The sequence below is a fragment of the Lissotriton helveticus genome, chromosome 1_1, assembly GCF_964261635.1.
Source record: "Lissotriton helveticus chromosome 1_1, aLisHel1.1, whole genome shotgun sequence".
Taxonomy (NCBI): Eukaryota; Metazoa; Chordata; class Amphibia; order Caudata; family Salamandridae; genus Lissotriton; species Lissotriton helveticus.
This window is the reverse complement of record NC_136057.1, coordinates 476754588-476771910: the sequence shown is the minus strand read 5'-3', so window position 1 is coordinate 476771910 and position 17323 is coordinate 476754588. Positions and strand designations below refer to the sequence as shown.

The 17323-nt window shown below is 48.6% G+C and overlaps 1 protein-coding gene across 10 annotated transcripts in view; it reads right to left on the bottom strand.

The window, feature by feature from the left end:
* Nucleotides 1–17323, bottom strand: part of CNOT2 (CCR4-NOT transcription complex subunit 2) — a 427872-nt gene that overhangs the window by 127367 nt on the left and 283182 nt on the right. For all 10 annotated transcript variants that reach the window (XM_078673911.1, XM_078673914.1, XM_078673916.1 and 7 more), the window contains exons 10-11: nucleotides 14465–14585; nucleotides 14206–14362 (exon numbers count right to left, since the gene is read on the bottom strand). In XM_078673911.1, coding sequence (XP_078530037.1) covers nucleotides 14206–14362; nucleotides 14465–14585 — 278 coding nt within the window. The remainder of the gene's footprint in view (nucleotides 1–14205; nucleotides 14363–14464; nucleotides 14586–17323) is intronic.

The following is a 17323-nucleotide window of genomic DNA, read 5'->3' as shown; positions in this document are numbered from 1 at the left end:
CAATAAATTAATGTCTAGTCAAATACTTACTTTGTATAAGAGAAGTATTTAAATTCTAACTTTTCAGATACAAAGGTAAACGACATTCAGTAAACATTAACTGAGTCCCCTCTTGAGGTTAGTTATCTGTCGACCACTCTGGCTGCCACATTCCCATGTAATGGGTGTACTGTTATTACCCACTCACATGCAGCAACATTCTGGGAATATAAACTACAAGGCCCTGTTCACTGGGTTTCCCCCTATTGGACTCGGTCAATAAGGCATAGTCCTTTAGAGTTCAAGTAGGGTTGCAAAAACCAAAGGTGTCATATCCACCGGGGCCTGTTAGACCCAGTTCTCAGCTTACCCACCTCGGCGTTACGAAGCCTGGCAACTGTGCTGTGCTGTCCTGGCCCAGATCGGCAAAGTCGGGCTGCACATGCGCAGCTCCTGGCATGCACCAGCTGTCTCTCCTGACCTGCGCTTACCACCGTTCCTGAAGAATGGATTTGCTCTAGCCACAAGCAGTAAGTCTTGTTCTCTCTCTCTCTGGTATGGGGGCAGTCTCCTGGCTAGCAGGGGCTCCTATTGCGTCTCCGCTGTTCTTGGACCTCCTCTGATACAAAGTCTCCCTTGTCTTAGTTGTTGCTGTAACTTGGAAACAGGCAACGATCTGGGCCTCTGAACTCAGCGCTTCCAGTATCCACTCCTGGCATATGGGGTCTCTCGAACAAACCTCCCTGTCCGGTCAGGTTGGCCTCAGATTGCCTCCTCCGCTGCACCTACTGGCACATGGGGTCACAGCAGCTTCTCCCACACGGGCAGCAGTCTGTTTGATGTGGCTCAGTGTCTTGGCACATGTCAGCCCCTCCTGGCATACTGGGGTCACCAACCTTCAGAACGTGGCACAAGGGCAACCGCCCAATCAGTGCAGCACAGCTCCTCAAACCTTGCTCAGGTGCCCCACATGTCTGGACTCTTCTCTGGATCTCTCTTCCACACTCCTCTCCCTTGCGTCATACCGGTCTTGGCCAGCAGGCAGGTACTTGTGCACCAGACTCCAGAACGATCTTTGTTTCCTTGGGTGATGTACCCTCACCAAGCAGGGAGACTATCAGGCTAGGCCCCTAGTCCTTGTCACAGGCAGAAGTCTTGCAGAGCTTCCCCTCCTCATGCATCCTGCTGGCTGCTTGACAGATGAACAAGTATGGCGTCTCAAACTCCCCTACTTATAGTTCTTTTCCAGAGCACGTGTGACTTAGGTCTGGACCTTTGAAGTTTTATGTTGGGGTTCTGCCTTTTTGATATGGGCACCTCTACCCCTCATACTTCCTTTGGTAAGAGGTCTGTCACAGCAGGCAGGACTCCAACGCTGATTAATTCACAGCATGATTCATGGGAGTGACCAATGTTCACACATGGATGTCAGCCACAGTGATCTGTGCATCAAAGGTTACTCCCGGGCCCTCAGCTCTACCCTTCATGATTCCCTCATCAGCCCCATCTCCCTCTTCCTGAGATATAATCAGGCCCATTCCCTGTGATCTGTCACCGAATCAAAGAGCCATTTCAAATGCACAGGGAGAGCCTGGCTTCCCCTCACCCAGTGCTGGTCCCAACCCGTTTACAGGAATGCAGCAATACACAATTCTGTCTCGGGGAGATTCCTCTAGTCCTCATGTTTTCACCAAGTAGGCCTATGCTTCCCGAAATGGAACTTAAGCACCTTCTTGTAATGTACCAGTGCAGGCTTTTTTGCACTTAGCATACATTCACAGCACACTCCACTGTCTAGTATTGTTGTGCCCATGTACCATACCACCCATGTGTGAGAAAGTGCCATCTTTCTTGCATGGTATGCCCCCACTTGTTTCTGAATTGCTGATGTGCTTTGACTGAGTGTGCCCTGGGCTCCTGCCAATCAGGTGCCCAGGGCCTGTGTTCCTTCCCTAAAACTGTGTTGAAACGAAAACTCAATTGGCATCTCTGGCCACCTGTCAGCCCCTAGTAAATGGTACCCTAGGTACCCATGGCATGGTGACCAGAGAAGACCCCTAAGGGCTGCATCACTTATTGTGACATGCGCACTTTAAAAACTACAATCCCAGCACTATAAAGCAGCTGGGGGATTGATTGCACAGGCCCCAGCTGGGATAGGCTGCTCCAATCTATCCTGGAGCTGGTCTCAGCATGAGAGCAGCTCCAGGACTGCTTGGATTTGTACAACCCCCTTCCTTCCCTGTCATCTATCAGAGAGAGGAGAGCTACAGATCGGAGTTTCGTCACCATTGAATGCTGCATCACCTTCTTGGTGAATTTTACGGCATCGCGCAGGGTCCTACAAAATGTTTACGTTACTATCCGCCCCTGCCGCAGAGTCCTCAACTGTAACTTATCTGGGAAAAAGTTGGAATAGGGCAGTTGCAATAAATCTACCCGAAGTCCATTCATAAGACAAGCTGACATAATATCAATGAGGAAAACTGTCTTAAAAGTCAGGCTACACAAAAAGCAGCTATTCATTGGCTCCAAAGGATGTACATATGAGAAACTCAGGTCAAGTTAAGGTCCCACTGTGGCATCACAAATGGTTTGGGAGAAAACATGTCAAACATTTTATAAATCTTATGACAAGTGATTTAAACAAGGAAACTTGGTCCGGCAAACGATGAAAGGCTAAAAGGGCAGATAAAAGACCTTTAATAGTGGCCAACACAAAGTCAATCAAAAGACAGTCCCAACAGTCTGGCAAGTGCCACAGAAAGCCACAAATGTGTCCAAGCGCCTGCCATAAATGAACTTTATGGAACGGTACTTGCCAGCAAGGATGGCATCCACCCGACAGGTGGAAGATCAAACACAGCTCATTGCAACTGGGTGCAGATTCAGCAAGTCTGGGTATTATATTCTCCAGTCCCACTCTGGAGCACTATGATAACTTGGACTCCGTTGCTCTGATCTTCTTCAGAAGTCTTGACAGGAAGGCATACAGGAGTACCATGTTCCATTTCAGTAGGAATGCATCTAATAATGAGTGTTCTTGCAGAAACTCCAATGTGCAAAACGTTTGACATTGCATGTTTGATGGTGGTGAAAAAAACTCACCACAGTTGAAAAGCTACCTGCGCCATCTCGGAATGTAGACGTGACTTGTGATCAGCCAGTCATTACCTAAGCAGTTTGTCCGCTCTGGAGACCCTACCATGTGGTTCAAAAATCAGGAAAATGCCCTAATGTCCCAGCCACCTCCAAAGGTGCAGAGCCTCATTAAACAAAATACCATTCCACTCTGCTTGTTGCAGTACCACATAGTGGCGGTGTTGTCCATGAGAATATGCACCAGCCTCCCCAGATGGCTCCCAGGAAGGCCTCCAGCTGAGTGAACTGGAGCCAACCTCTGTCGGAGAACAAAAGCACCTGATCTCCACCTCCCCAGATGACCCCAGCAGAGACGCATCAGTCTCCACCCTCACCTCTGCATGGGAAAGGGAGAAGGGTCTAACGCTTGACCAACTGTGTTTGAAAAGCCTCCACTGAATGTCTCAAGCCGACTCTACTGGGAGACCTGGATGACATTGGTCAGATTGTCTTGATGCAGGACGCATCAAGTTCCATTGCAGAACCTTTGGAAAATAAAAAATAAAATAAATAAATAAATAAATAAAAATGAAAATACAAAAATAAACCTGCATATGCCAAAGGCATAGTGGACAAGGAGGATGAGAGCTCAAAAAGCCTCAGGGGTGCTCTCAAAATGATCCAGGATGGAACCTGAAACATAGGGATCATAGACTTGTTGTGGCAAAGAAAACCTACACAGTGTCCAGGAGTATGCCAGCTGCACCACCGCCATCACGTTTTTGAACACCTGAGGGGTGCTGGTGAGGTTAAAATGATGTACAGCAAACACAGTGCTCCTGGCAAACCCTGAATCAGAGTCTGTGGGAATGCAGGACAAGCACAACAAAATAAATAACCTGCAGGTCCAAGGAGACGATCCAGCCAGAGAAGACTGGATCTGGGCCAGTATTAGCATTTTGAATTTGTCCTTCCGCAGGAAGGTTTCTAGAGGCTAGAGATCCAAATTAGGCCTGACGCCTCAGTCCCCCCTTGAAACGAAAGCAACAGCTACACCTCTTGTAACAAAATGAACAGGTAACCAACCGAAAACTGCTCTGATGCAGGTTGTATAGTGAGTAAGGTAGAAAGGAAACTTAGAGCATAGCCATTTTGATTTAACTGCAAGACCCACCTTTCTGATGTGATGGATTGCCAACCAGGTGGGAAATGCTGAATTCTGCCTCCATTGGTTGGGCATGCAGCACAAAGGGACAACTAAAGCACTTTAATGACTGTGGCAGCCACTTTTGAGAAATGAGAGGACTGGTGTCCCAGCTGGCACTGATGTGGTCTGTCGGAACTCCGTCAATTGCCTCAAAAGGACTGGGGTGCCTGTTGTGATAGTTTTTTTGGGGGGGAGGTTGGGGGAGGGGGAGTTTTGTATAGCACAAGCTCGACCCAAAAATATCAGGTACATGAGCACCACTTTCGTTACAGACGGACACATTCATTGTAATTGTTTTTTGGTTAGGCACGGGGAGATGAAGTCATTTGCGCAGACTTTACAGAATATTGAGTGCCGTTGCCAAGACTTGAACCCAATTCCCCAGCTTCGAGTTCGACCGCTCTCGCCATTAGGCCAAAAAGAAGGCGGTCTGTCTATCTGCTAGCTGGCTGGAACAGCTCCCCTTTCAAATTCTAAAGGGAATGGATCACTTGACCTGATGTTAATGTAGTAGGGATGGGCGTGGAACTTTGGTCCGGAGAGGAAGTATCTACTGGAGTTGGTATTGGACCAGTAACGGATGCCGGGAGTGCCGATAGTGCGGAGGATGGACCGGCCAGCAGTAACCTGCCAACAACTGTGGTTCAGTGGGGCACAAAGGCGTACCAAAAAGTGATAGAAGCGCAACAAAAACATGCAGCATGGCCTCCTTGAAGGCCCGATCTGCTGTCGGATTGACTACAGTCCAGGAAACATGGGATACTTCATTACCAGACAAGGAATTGGTGCTGTAGCCAGAGACCTCGACGGGTGCAAATGACACCGTGACAAACTTGTGCCTTCTCTTTAGAGTCAGAGTGGCGGGATGGGGTCCAGTCGTGTTTTGCTTTTTTGTGCCAGAGGACTTAAGACAGAAATCTGAGAAGTCGCAAGAATGCCTCATGTTAATGTCCTGGGTCAGGAGCTAGACTTAACGAAAAGGCAGCAACTTATTTTTGTGTTTGGCAATGTACAGCTGGTCTCTAACTTTAGGTGGAGGATAGCACATGTATTACACAACTTAGACTTGTTGCCAAAGTCCAGACATCAAAGACAACCCTTGTGCTGGTCAGTGATCAACATCGGATTCTTACAGTCACAGCATGGTTTTAAACTTGTTTTGGGTGGAGACACTGTTCCCTAGTACAATTAGTTGAAACAATTCAGAAGGCATCAGAAAAGCAACAAACTTGGGAGTGGAAGTCCTGATCTGCTCTGGAAGGTACGGGAAAAAAAGGAATCAACAGCGCGCAGGGATGGCTGTTATATAATCTCTGCTCTGTTACTTCTGGGGCGGGCCGTATAACCAGCAAGAGCCGCACAATGCCACTAGCAACCAGTGGAAGCACTGCTGTAAAATGTTTCCGGATCCAGTCTGGTGATTGGGGATTATTCTAAAGTGAGGAATCTGTGGTTAGAAGTATCCATCAAAATCAGAAGCACAGCTTAAACAATACCAAATATGCTACTTACCAGTATGCATCTGTTCTTGGCATGTAGGGCTGCTGACATTCATATCTGTTGCATAGATTGCCGCCTAGTGTTGGGTCCGGATGATTGCACATTGTTGTCCTGGAAGAGTCTTCGACGTATCACGAGATAGGTGGCTCCTCCCCTGGACTACAGTGCGCATGGGCATCGACTCCATCCCCAGATTGTTTTTAGCCATTGTGGCAAAGATGGAGTGTAACACTGTGAGTGATGACCATGCTAAGAGTAATTGTAAGTGCTGCAGCCGCTACAGGCGCCGGGGAGGAGGGCGGGCGATATGAATGTCAGCAGCTCTACATGCCAAGAACAGATGCATACTGGTAAGTAGAATATTCGGTTCGAGGTATGTGGGCTGCTGAATTCATATCTGTTGCATAGAATACATAGCAGTCCCTCCATTAGCGGCGGTCGCCTGTGCCAGCTGCAGCAGTTTGAAAAAGTGTTTTTAGAACAGCCTGCCCTACAGCTGCCTGCTGTTTGGAGTGCACATCTACACAGTAGTGTTTTGTAAATGTGTGTGGGTAGACCATGTGGCTGCTCTACAAATGTCTTCTAAAGGAATATTTCCAAGGAAAGCCATGGAGGTCTCCAACTTGCGGGTGGAGTGTGCCCTTGGGGGGATTGTTAAAGTGCGCTTTGCTTTTTGATAGCAAATTTGAATACACTTAACGATCCACCTGGCTATACCTGCTTTGGAAATGGGGTTGCCTTTGTGTTCTGCTGAAAAGGCAACAAAGAGTTGTTTCGTCTTCCTAAAATCTTTGGTCCTATCAATGTAATACATTAAAGCTCTTGACGTCGAGAGTGTGGAGCATTCTCTCCGCCACCGACTCAGGATTTTGGAAGAACACAGGCAGTTCAATAGTCTGATTGATATGGAACTGTGAAACCACCTTTGGAAGAAATTTAGGGTTAGTGCGCAGCACCACCCGGTTGGAGTGAATTTGTATGAATGGCTCTTGGATAGTTAGTGCTTGGAGTTCACTAACTCGTCGCAGAGATGTAATTGCTATCAGGAAAGCCACTTTCCATGTGAAGAACTGAATCTTGCATGAAAGTAGAGGCTCAAAAGGTGGACCCATTAGTCGGGCGAGGACCACATTAAGGTTCCATCCAGGAGCTGGTGGGGTCCGGGGAGGAATGACTCGTTTGAGTCCTTCCAGAAAGGCTTTAATGGCAGGCACTCTGAAAAGTGAGAGATGCTGCCTGTTCTGGAGATAAGCCGCTATGGCGGATAAATGTATCCGAATGGAAGCATATGCCAAATTGCATTTGTAAAGATGTAACGGATAACAAATGAGGTTGTGCGTAGACGCGTCAAGCGGGTTGATGTTGTGGTCTGCAGAATAAATGGCAAACCGCTCCCATTTTGCCGCATAGCATGCTCTGGTGGTGGGCTTTCTTGCCTCCCGTATGATATCCATGCAGTCGGGAGGCAAGTTGAGGTAGCCAAATTCTAAGACCTCAGGAGCCAGATCGCCAGGTTGAGCTGTTGCGGATCTGGGTGCTGAATGTCGCCATGGCTCTGCGTCAAAAGCCTGGGAGTGCGGCGCAGCCTTTGATGCGGTACCACGGAAAGTCCTAGAAACGTGGTGTACCATGGTTGGCGTGCCCACGTTGGAGCAACCAGGATGAGCGTCACCGAGTGTTGCTTCAGCTTGCGTGCCACCAGCGGTATTAGAGGTGCTGGGGGAAAAGCGTACGCAAATTTGCCTGACCAGTTCATCCATATCGCATTGCCCTGCGACTGTGGGTGCGGGAACCTGGCGGCAAAGCTTTGGCATTTGGTGTTTTCCTTTGTGGCAAACAGGTCTATCTCTGGATGACCCCACTGCTGGAAGTACGGGTGGAGTACTGATGGATGTATCTCCCACTCGTGCATTTGGTGGCTGTGCCTGCTGAGCAGGTCCGCCATCTGATTGTCCTTGCCTGGGAGGTGTTCCGCCATGAGGAAGATGTTCCTTTGAATGGCCCACTTCCACATGCTCTGAGCCAGATGAGACAACTGTGGAGAGTGTGTACCTTCCTGCTTCTGAATGTAGTACATGGCCGTCATGTTGTCCGTCCGGATCAACACGACCTTGTTGCACAGATGTACCTTGAATGCCTTCATTGCCATGAAGATTGCCATCAGCTCTAGGAGGTTGATGTGCATCTTCTTTTGCTGCGTTGTCCATAGTCCCTGCACCGTGTAGTGGAGTACATGAGCTCCCCAACCCTGGAGAGATGCGTCCGTCGTTAGGATGATCTGTGGCACAGGCTCCTGGAACGGTCGGCCCTTGCAAAGGTTGTGTGGATTCCACCAATGCAGAGAGTTGTATGCACGACCGGTCACCAACACTAGGTCTTTTAACTGTCCGTGAGCCTGATTCCACTGACGTGCTAAGCACTCCTGAAGCGGACGCATATGTAGTCTCGCGTGTGGGAATATGAAGATGCAGGAGGTCATCATGCCTATCAACTGCATGAACACTCGTGCTGGAAGCGAGTGTTGCGGTCTGAATTTCTGTATCAGCAATTGAATGCTGTTGATCCTCACTGAATTTGGCTGTGCTTTGGCTGCCAGAGTGTTTATCGTCGCGCCCAGATACTGCCGCACGTGGGCGGGCTGAAGGTGTGACTTTGGGTAATTCAGTGAAAATCCCAGATCGTGAAGAAGGTGAATGGTGTGGGACATGTTGGCGGCGCACTGCTGGGCCGACCGTGCTTGGACAAGCCAGTCGTCCAGATAAGGGAGACGTGAACGTGTTGTCTCCTGAGGTTTGCAACCACTGTCGCTAGGCACTTTGTGAACACCCTGGGCGCTGTTGTTACTCCGAAAGGGAGGACTTTGAATTGGTAATGCTGATTCTGAATGGTGAATCTGAGGTATTTTCTGTGTGACGGATGTAGCGGAATGTGAAAATATGCATCCTTTAGATCCAATGTGGAGAGGAAATCTCCCTGATTGAGCAACGGAAGAACCTGCTGCAGTGTTAGCATGTGAAAGTGTTCTGATAGAATGTACTGGTTTAGGGGTCTGAGGTCCAGTATGGGTCAGAGGGACCCGTCCTTTTTCGGGATTAAGAAGTACAGGGAGTACACTCCTGTGCCTCTTTCTTCCACCGGCACGAGCTCGATTGCCCCTTTTTGCAGCATGACGAGTACCTCCTGCTGCAATAAGTGCAAATGCTCTGTGGACATAGGACGGTGTTTTGGGGGTATGTTGGGTGGAGTGGATGTTAACTCCAGACAATAACCGTACTGGATAAGCTTTATGACCCACCTGTCTGTGGTGATGGATTTCCAGACCGGCAGGAACTGTTGGAGTCTTCCCCGACCGGTGTTGTATGGTCGGGGGGCAGTCACAAGGCGTCACTGTTTGTTGGCGGCGGAGGATCGGGAGCTGTTGTTTCCACGACCTCTGCCTTTGGCGCTGTTTCCGCGATAGCCACCTCTACTTTGTTTGGTGTACGTGTTTTGCGCGCCACCCTTATTGTACTGTGTTTGCTGGGACATCTGGCCTCTGGAAACACCTCCATTGCCGGAGCGACGAAACGAACCACCCCTGAACTGCTGCGACTGGAGAGCCCCCATAGACTTTGCAGTTTCAGTGTCCTTTTTGATTTTTTCTAGGGTGGTGTCCACCTCAGGTCCAAATAAGTGATCAGGGTTTACAGGCTGATTTGGGATGGTGGTTTGTATCTCCGGCTTGAACCCGGAGATTCTCAGCCAGGCCTGCCACCATAACATCACACTGGTATTAATGGCCCTGGCCGCGGTGTCTGCTGCGTCCAGTGCGCACTTAATAGAAGCATTTGAGATGAGCTTTCCTTCCTGTATGAGCATCTCTGCTGCCTCTTTATATTCATCTGGCAAATGTTGCAACAGGGTCTCAAGTGTATCGTAATGTGCCCTGTCATATCTGGCTAAGAGTGCCTGAGCCGAAGACGGCTGTAATGCCAGAAACCGGTCCCCGGAAGCTTGTTTCCTTTCCGGTGAAGAATTGGCTTGGTAGTTTGGTCTGCCCTGTTCCCATGATGCACTGGGCCAGGGACAGACTCATTTGCATATAGCCAGGTTCTGAACTGGGATGGTGCAGTGAGCTAAAAAACGGCGATGGATCAAGCCCTGATCTGTTGACTGGGTAGGAGTGTTCTGATTAACTCAGATTCTCTGTCCATCACCACCCCCTTTTTGTAACTATTTTGGCCACCATGAGTGTGGAAGGGTATGCTCAGACATGAGTCCTTTGCTCATTGCACCATCAGGATTCAAGCAAGCTGGGCCGAAGACGGCTGTAATGCCAGAAACCGGTCCCCGGAAGCTTGTTTCCTTTCCGGTGAAGAATTGGCTTGGTAGTTTGGTCTGCCCTGTTCCCATGATGCACTGGGCCAGGGACAGACTAATTTGCATATAGCCAGGTTCTGAACTGGGATGGTGCAGTGAGCTAAAAAACGGTGATGGATCAAGCCCTGATCTGTTGACTGGGTAGGAGTGTTCTGATTAACTCAGATTCTCTGTCCATCACCACCCCCTTTTTGTAACTATTTTGGCCACCATGAGTGTGGAAGGGTATGCTCAGACATGAGTCCCTTGCTCATTGCACCATCAGGATTCAAGCAAGCCGGGCCGAAGACGGCTGTAATGCCAGAAACCGGTCCCCGGAAGCTTGTTTCCTTTCCGGTGAAGAATTGGCTTGGTAGTTTGGTCTGCCCTGTTCCCATGATGCACTGGGCCAGGGACAGACTAATTTGCATATAGCCAGGTTCTGAACTGGGATGGTGCAGTGAGCTAAAAAACGGTGATGGATCAAGCCCTGATCTGTTGACTGGGTAGGAGTGTTCTGATTAACTCAGATACTCTGTCCATCACCACCCCCTTTTTGTAACTATTTTGGCCACCATGAGTGTGGAAGGGTATGCTCAGACATGAGTCCCTTGCTCATTGCACCATCAGGATTCAAGCAAGCCGGGCCGAAGACGGCTGTAATGCCAGAAACCGGTCCCCGGAAGCTTGTTCCTTTCCGGTGAAGAATTGGCTTGGTAGTTTGGTCTGCCCTGTTCCCATGATGCACTGGGCCAGGGACAGACTAATTTGCATATAGCCAGGTTCTGAACTGGGATGGTGCAGTGAGCTAAAAAACGGTGATGGATCAAGCCCTGATCTGTTGACTGGGTAGGAGTGTTCTGATTAACTCAGATTCTCTGTCCATCACCACCCCCTTTTTGTAACTATTTTGGCCACCATGAGTGTGGAAGGGTATGCTCAGACATGAGTCCCTTGCTCATTGCACCATCAGGATTCAAGCAAGCCGGGCCGAAGACGGCTGTAATGCCAGAAACCGGTCCCCGGAAGCTTGTTTCCTTTCCGGTGAAGAATTGGCTTGGTAGTTTGGTCTGCCCTGTTCCCATGATGCACTGGGCCAGGGACAGACTAATTTGCATATAGCCAGGTTCTGAACTGGAATGGTGCAGTGAGCTAAAAAACGGTGATGGATCAAGCCCTGATCTGTTGACTGGGTAGGAGTGTTCTGATTAACTCAGATTCTCTGTCCATCACCACCCCCTTTTTGTAACTATTTTGGCCACCATGAGTGTGGAAGGGTATGCTCAGACATGAGTCCCTTGCTCATTGCACCATCAGGATTCAAGCAAGCCGGGCCGAAGACGGCTGTAATGCCAGAAACCGGTCCCCGGAAGCTTGTTTCCTTTCCGGTGAAGAATTGGCTTGGTAGTTTGGTCTGCCCTGTTCCCATGATGCACTGGGCCAGGGACAGACTAATTTGCATATAGCCAGGTTCTGAACTGGGATGGTGCAGTGAGCTAAAAAACGGTGATGGATCAAGCCCTGATCTGTTGACTGGGTAGGAGTGTTCTGATTAACTCAGATACTCTGTCCATCACCACCCCCTTTTTGTAACTGAGTGTTTGAAATGCGCCAGATATTGGCCGCTTGAGCCGCCACCCTTTTCCCTGATGCTTCTAGCACTTTAGATTCCTTGTCAGGGGGAGGAGCATCACCAGTAGTTTGTGAGTTTGCCCTCTTCCGGGCATTGGAAACAACCAGAGAGTCCAACGGCAACTGGCCCTTGATGTAGGTAGGGTCCCCAGGTGCCGGCTTGTACTTCTTCTCAATCCTGGGGTTTATAACCCTGGCCCTTGTGGGCTCTTTAAAAATGTCTTCAGCATGTTTTAAGACACCCTTTAGCATTGGCAGAGTCTTTACTGTCCTCTCAGAGGTGGAAAAGGTGTCAAACAAAAAATCCACCTCAATAGGGTCAGCATGGAGCTGGACATCATGATTTTTGTCTGCCCTTTCAATAAGCGCATTAAATGCCGCTGAGTTCTCAGTAGGCGATGTTTTCACGTTATACACCTGAGTGTCTGGGGCAGTTTGTGGATCTCCTGGGTCAGCAGCATCTGCCCATGTGTCATGTTGATCCTCAGGATCAGTGTCGGCAGGGTAGTTGTACTCATCACAGTCACCTTCCCCAGCCTCCACATCAGAGTAAGTGGGCGAGATAGGAGCAGTGTCCTGTCCACGTGGAGCTATCAGTTCGACAAGAACGGGTGAAGCCGTGGAATCCTTCTTCTTCTTTAATGGAATTGTGTAGGACTCCATAGGCTGTGCCGGGGTGATCTTTCGTTTGGAAATAGAAAGTTTACCCGTGTCGGCGTCGATGAATTGTTCCGACTGCTTCTCAAGCAGGGGTTGTCGATGCTGTGTGCCCACAACCGCAGGTGTAGGCTTCGGCCCCGTGGACACCTTCATGGACGCCTCGACGACCGTCTTAGGTGCGAAGGCCTTCGGCACCACCTTTGGTGTCAGCGTAAACTGAATGGGCGCCGGCGACTTTTGAGGTTTGGTGGCAGGCTTCGGCGTGGAAGTATCCTTCGGACCGACAGCGGAACCTTTCTCCTTAATGCGTTTCAACGATTCCGACACCTGCTTCGAGAAGGAGGTGGACGGCTGCGTCGACTCGACGGGTTCCTTGGAGCCACCGCCAGGCGCGGACTCGAGGGTCGTATTGCTTTTGGCCTTGTCCGGCCGACGCGCAGGATCGACAACTTTTTGAGGTCCGAGTCCTGTGTCTGTGTCGACGGCCCTTGGCGCCGATATCTTCGGGTCGACGACCTTGACCAGTGTTTTCGGTGTCCCAGTCTTCGGCTCGACACCCTTTATCGACCTCACCGGGTCGACAACCTTTTTAAGCTTTGTCGGCGCCGATAGGTCAGAAGACTTCGAGCCGACCAAAGCAACACGCACTTTCGGTTTCAATGACGCCTCTAGTGCTTTCGGTTGTGTAGACCCCGGAGCTTTCTCTTTTGGTTTCAATTTCACCATTTGTGGCTCGTTAGAAGTGTCCAAAGCCGGGCCTGGAGTCGAGGCTGTAGAACCCAGTGTAAGATCTTGGGTAAGGCCCTGTGGCGATCCCTCGACCTGAGCCGTATGAATTGTTCCGACGGTTGGGCATAGCTCCTCGCTTGAGCTATCTTCCATGGCCCCATAGGCCCCATCGTCGTCTCCTACCTCGTCGACGACTTCTTCAGTATCGAGCATTTCAACATCAGCGTCGTAGCTGGAGTCGATCTCCGCTGCTGGATTGGACATCGGCTGTTGATCTTCCTGCTCGTCTGCCTCTTCCTCCTCGGTATCGAAAATGTTCACCGGGTCAGGTGCCGTCTGCTGGGCCTCCTGGCGCGCCTAAGTCGAATCGTCTTCTTTGAGCGGAAATGAGAACAAGCCATACAGTTGGCTTCATCGTGATCCGGCGACAGGCACTTGTTGCACACCGGGTGGACGTCGATGTGAGGATACTTCGAGTTGCACACGGGGCACCTTTTGAACGGGCTCCGTTCCATGATGGTTTGTCGAATAAGGCCTCTGGCGTCGACCGGGCCTTGAGCGCCGAAGAGCCACGCGACTCCTCTGGATGTCCGACTCGGGAACTGAGCTGGAACAGAACTGGGCACCGATCGCAAGACAATACCGACGATATAGTAAAGGCCTTTGGGCCAAAAAGAAAGGTTTCTATTGATTCCGAACTGGAGTGATCAAATAAGCATCCGAACCCAATGGCGGAAAAAAACAATCTGGGGATGGAGTCGATGCCCATGCGCACTGTAGTCCAGGGGAGGAGCCACCTATCTCGTGATACTTCGAAGACTCTTCCAGGACAACAATGTGCAATCATCCGGACCCAACACTAGGCGGCAATCTATGCAACAGATATGAATTCAGCAGCCCACATGCCTCGAACTGCAAGTTTATTGATGGCATAGCAAAAGGACAATAATCCTTTCTTGCCGAAGGTATTGATACTCCTTTTTTACCTGCCTATTCTTCTACATCTAAGGCTTCCCTTTGATGTACTGTACGTTCACAACTATAAACCATGATTACTGTCAACAGGTAGGAAATCTTACTCTGGAGAGTTGAGGTTGAGACCTAGTGTTGTTAAATCACTTCCCAATGCTAGATGTACCATTCCAGGGTCTGTTTCAGCCGCTCGGATAAATGTTAACAAACCAATCATTCCAAACTGATCTGTCACCATGCCTTGAGGAATGTTGGTAACTCGGCCTGTAGAATTGGAGAAAAAGAAAAAATTCACTGTTTATAACAAATGTAGACTTTTAAAACTAAGAATTTTCAGCCCGCTACCCCAAAAAAACATCAACGCACCATCGGGTAGCACTTGGATACCCTTTTTTTGCTGATTGTTGTTTTGCGTCGTGGAGCTTTTGTCTCCAGGGAATTTTGGCCCATCTGTACTAGAGGTAGTCTTCCCAGTCGTACTTAAACTCTAACATAAAAAAAATTCAAATGATCAGTAAACAGGTCTATAACGACTTTCAAACATAGCTTCATCTGCCTGCATGGCTATTAAACACTGCTATCAAACACAGAGGTATTGGCAATAGTAATAAACCCACATACAGGGGAGGATGTAGCCACTAATAAATAATAATAAATAATCCAAGTGGGAACCTTAATCTCACTTTAGAAGTTCAACAGGAAGCCATGACTCATCTTTTCAAGGACAAACAATTGTTAAAAGTATGACTTCCTCAATGAATGCAGTATAAGGAAAATGCAACTTACCAGTATGCACTGTTCTTGGCATGTAGAGCTGCAGAGTTACACACTGTGCATAGATGGCCACCTAGTGTTGGGTTCGGATGTTTGCAGTTTGTTTTGTTGTAGAAAAGTCTTTGGAAGTCACAAGATAGGCGACTCCTCCTTTGGATGATACTGCGCATGGGCATCGGCTCCATCCCCAGATTGTTTTTCGCCATTAGGGAAGTGATGGAGCAGTACAAGAGGTAGTGATGTCCATGTAATTTGTATCTAAGTAAGATAATACTAGAACAGATAAAGGGAGGCGGGTGGGCGTGTGTAACTCTGCAGCTCTACATGCCAAGAACAGATGCATACTGGTAAGTAGCATTTTCCGTTCGAGGCATATGAGCTGCAGATTACACACTATGCATAGATTGTATAGCAGTACCCACAGCCTTTAGCGGCGACCACCAGTATCTGTTGCAGTTGATTGAAACAGAGTTTGTAGTACAGCCTGGCTCACAGTGGCTTGTTGTTTGCACATCTACACAGTAATGCTTTGTGAATGTGTGCGGTGTAGACCATGTGGCTGCTTTGCATATATCATCTAGGGGAATGTTCCCTAAGAATGCCATTGAAGCCCCTATTTTCCTTGTAGAATGGGCTTTTGGAGGAATTGTTAATGTACGTTTGGCTTTGTGATAACATATTTATATGCGTTTAACAATCCACCTAGCGATCCCTGATTTTGATATGGGATTGCCTTTATGTGGCGGTAAGAAAGACACAAAAAGCTGTTTTGTTTTCCGAAAAGCTTGTGTCCTTTCGATATAGTCTAATAATGCTCTTTTGACATCTAAGGTATGTAGAGCTCTTTCTGCGACTGTTTGAGGCTGCGAGAAAAATACGGGCAGCTCAACAGATTGATTTAGATGGAATGGTGAAATGACTTTAGGAAGGAACTTATGGTTAGTACGAAGAACCACTTTGTTATGATGCATTTGCAGAAAGGGTTCTTGAATGGTAAATGCTTGTAGTTCACCAACTCTTCTGAGAGAAGTAATGGCTACTAGGAAAGCTACTTTCCAAATTAGGAATTGCAATTCACATTTATGTAATGGTTCAAAGGGAGGTCCCATTAATCTTATGAGAACCACGTTTAAGTTCCACACTGGTGCAGGTGGCATCCTGGGAAGAATTATTCTTTTGAGTCCTTCCATAAAAGCTTTAATAGCTGGTACTCTAAAAAGAGATAGGTGCTCTATTTTGTAGGTATGCTGCAATGGCAGCGAGGTGTAGCCTGATAGATGTGTAGGCTAAGTTACACTTTTGAAGGTGTAGTAGATATCCTAGGATGTGTTGAATAAACACATCTAAAGGATTAATTTGGTTATTTTGGCAGTATATGACGAACCGTTTCCACTTAGCGGCATAACATGCTCTATTAGTGGGGCGTCTAGATTCTTTGATAACGTTCATACATTCTGGGGGAAGGTTGAGGTAACCAAACTCTATGACCTCAGGAGCCAGATCGCTACGTTGAGCTGAGCTGGGTCCGGGTGTCTGATCTCTCCATGGTTCTGTGTTAATAGGCGTGGAGATAGGTTTAGTTTTTGGTGTGGTACTACAGACATCTGCAACAGCGTGGTGTACCACGGTTGCCTGGCCGAAGTTGGAGCGACTAGAATGAATGTTAGGGAATGTTGCTGTAGTTTGCGTACCACTAACAGAAGTAGTGGGAGAGGACCAATTCATCAATATCGCATTGCCTTTGGACAATGGGTCTGGGTATCTGGCGGCAAAGTTTGGGCATTTTGCGTTTTTGTGGGTGGCGAAGAGGTCTATCTGAGGTTGTCCCCACATTTGAAAGAAGAGATGAAGAACTTGCGGATGAAGTTCCCACTCGTGGATCAGCTGTGTTTGACGACTTAGCAGATCTGCTATAGTGTTTTGGACTCCTGGGACGTGTTGGGCTAAGAGAAAGATCTTTAGTGGTATAGCCCATCTCCATATCTGCTGTGCTAACTGAGAGAGCTGCAGAGAGTGTGTGTCCCCTTGTTTGTTTAGGTAGTACATAGCTGTCATATTGTCTGTGCGGACTAAGACAGCTTTGCCTGACACTTGAGTTTGAAATGCTTTTAGGGCTAGAAACACAGCTAGTAACTCTAAGTGGTTGATGTGGAGTAGCTTCTGTTGCGGTGTCCACCTGCCTTGCATGGTGTGATGCAGTAGGTGAGCTCCCCAGCCGGAGAACAATGCGTCCGCTGTCATGACTATTTGAGGAACTGGCTCTAGAAACGGTCGCCCTTTGGAAAGGTTTTTGGTGTTCCACCATTGCAGAGAACGATGAGTCCGACCGTCTACCAACACTAGGTCTGTCAGTTGACCCTGAGCCAGGTTCCATTGGCGTGCTAGGCACTCTTGAGGTGGACGCATTTGCAGTCTTGCGTGAGATACTACAAATATGCAAGATCCCATCAT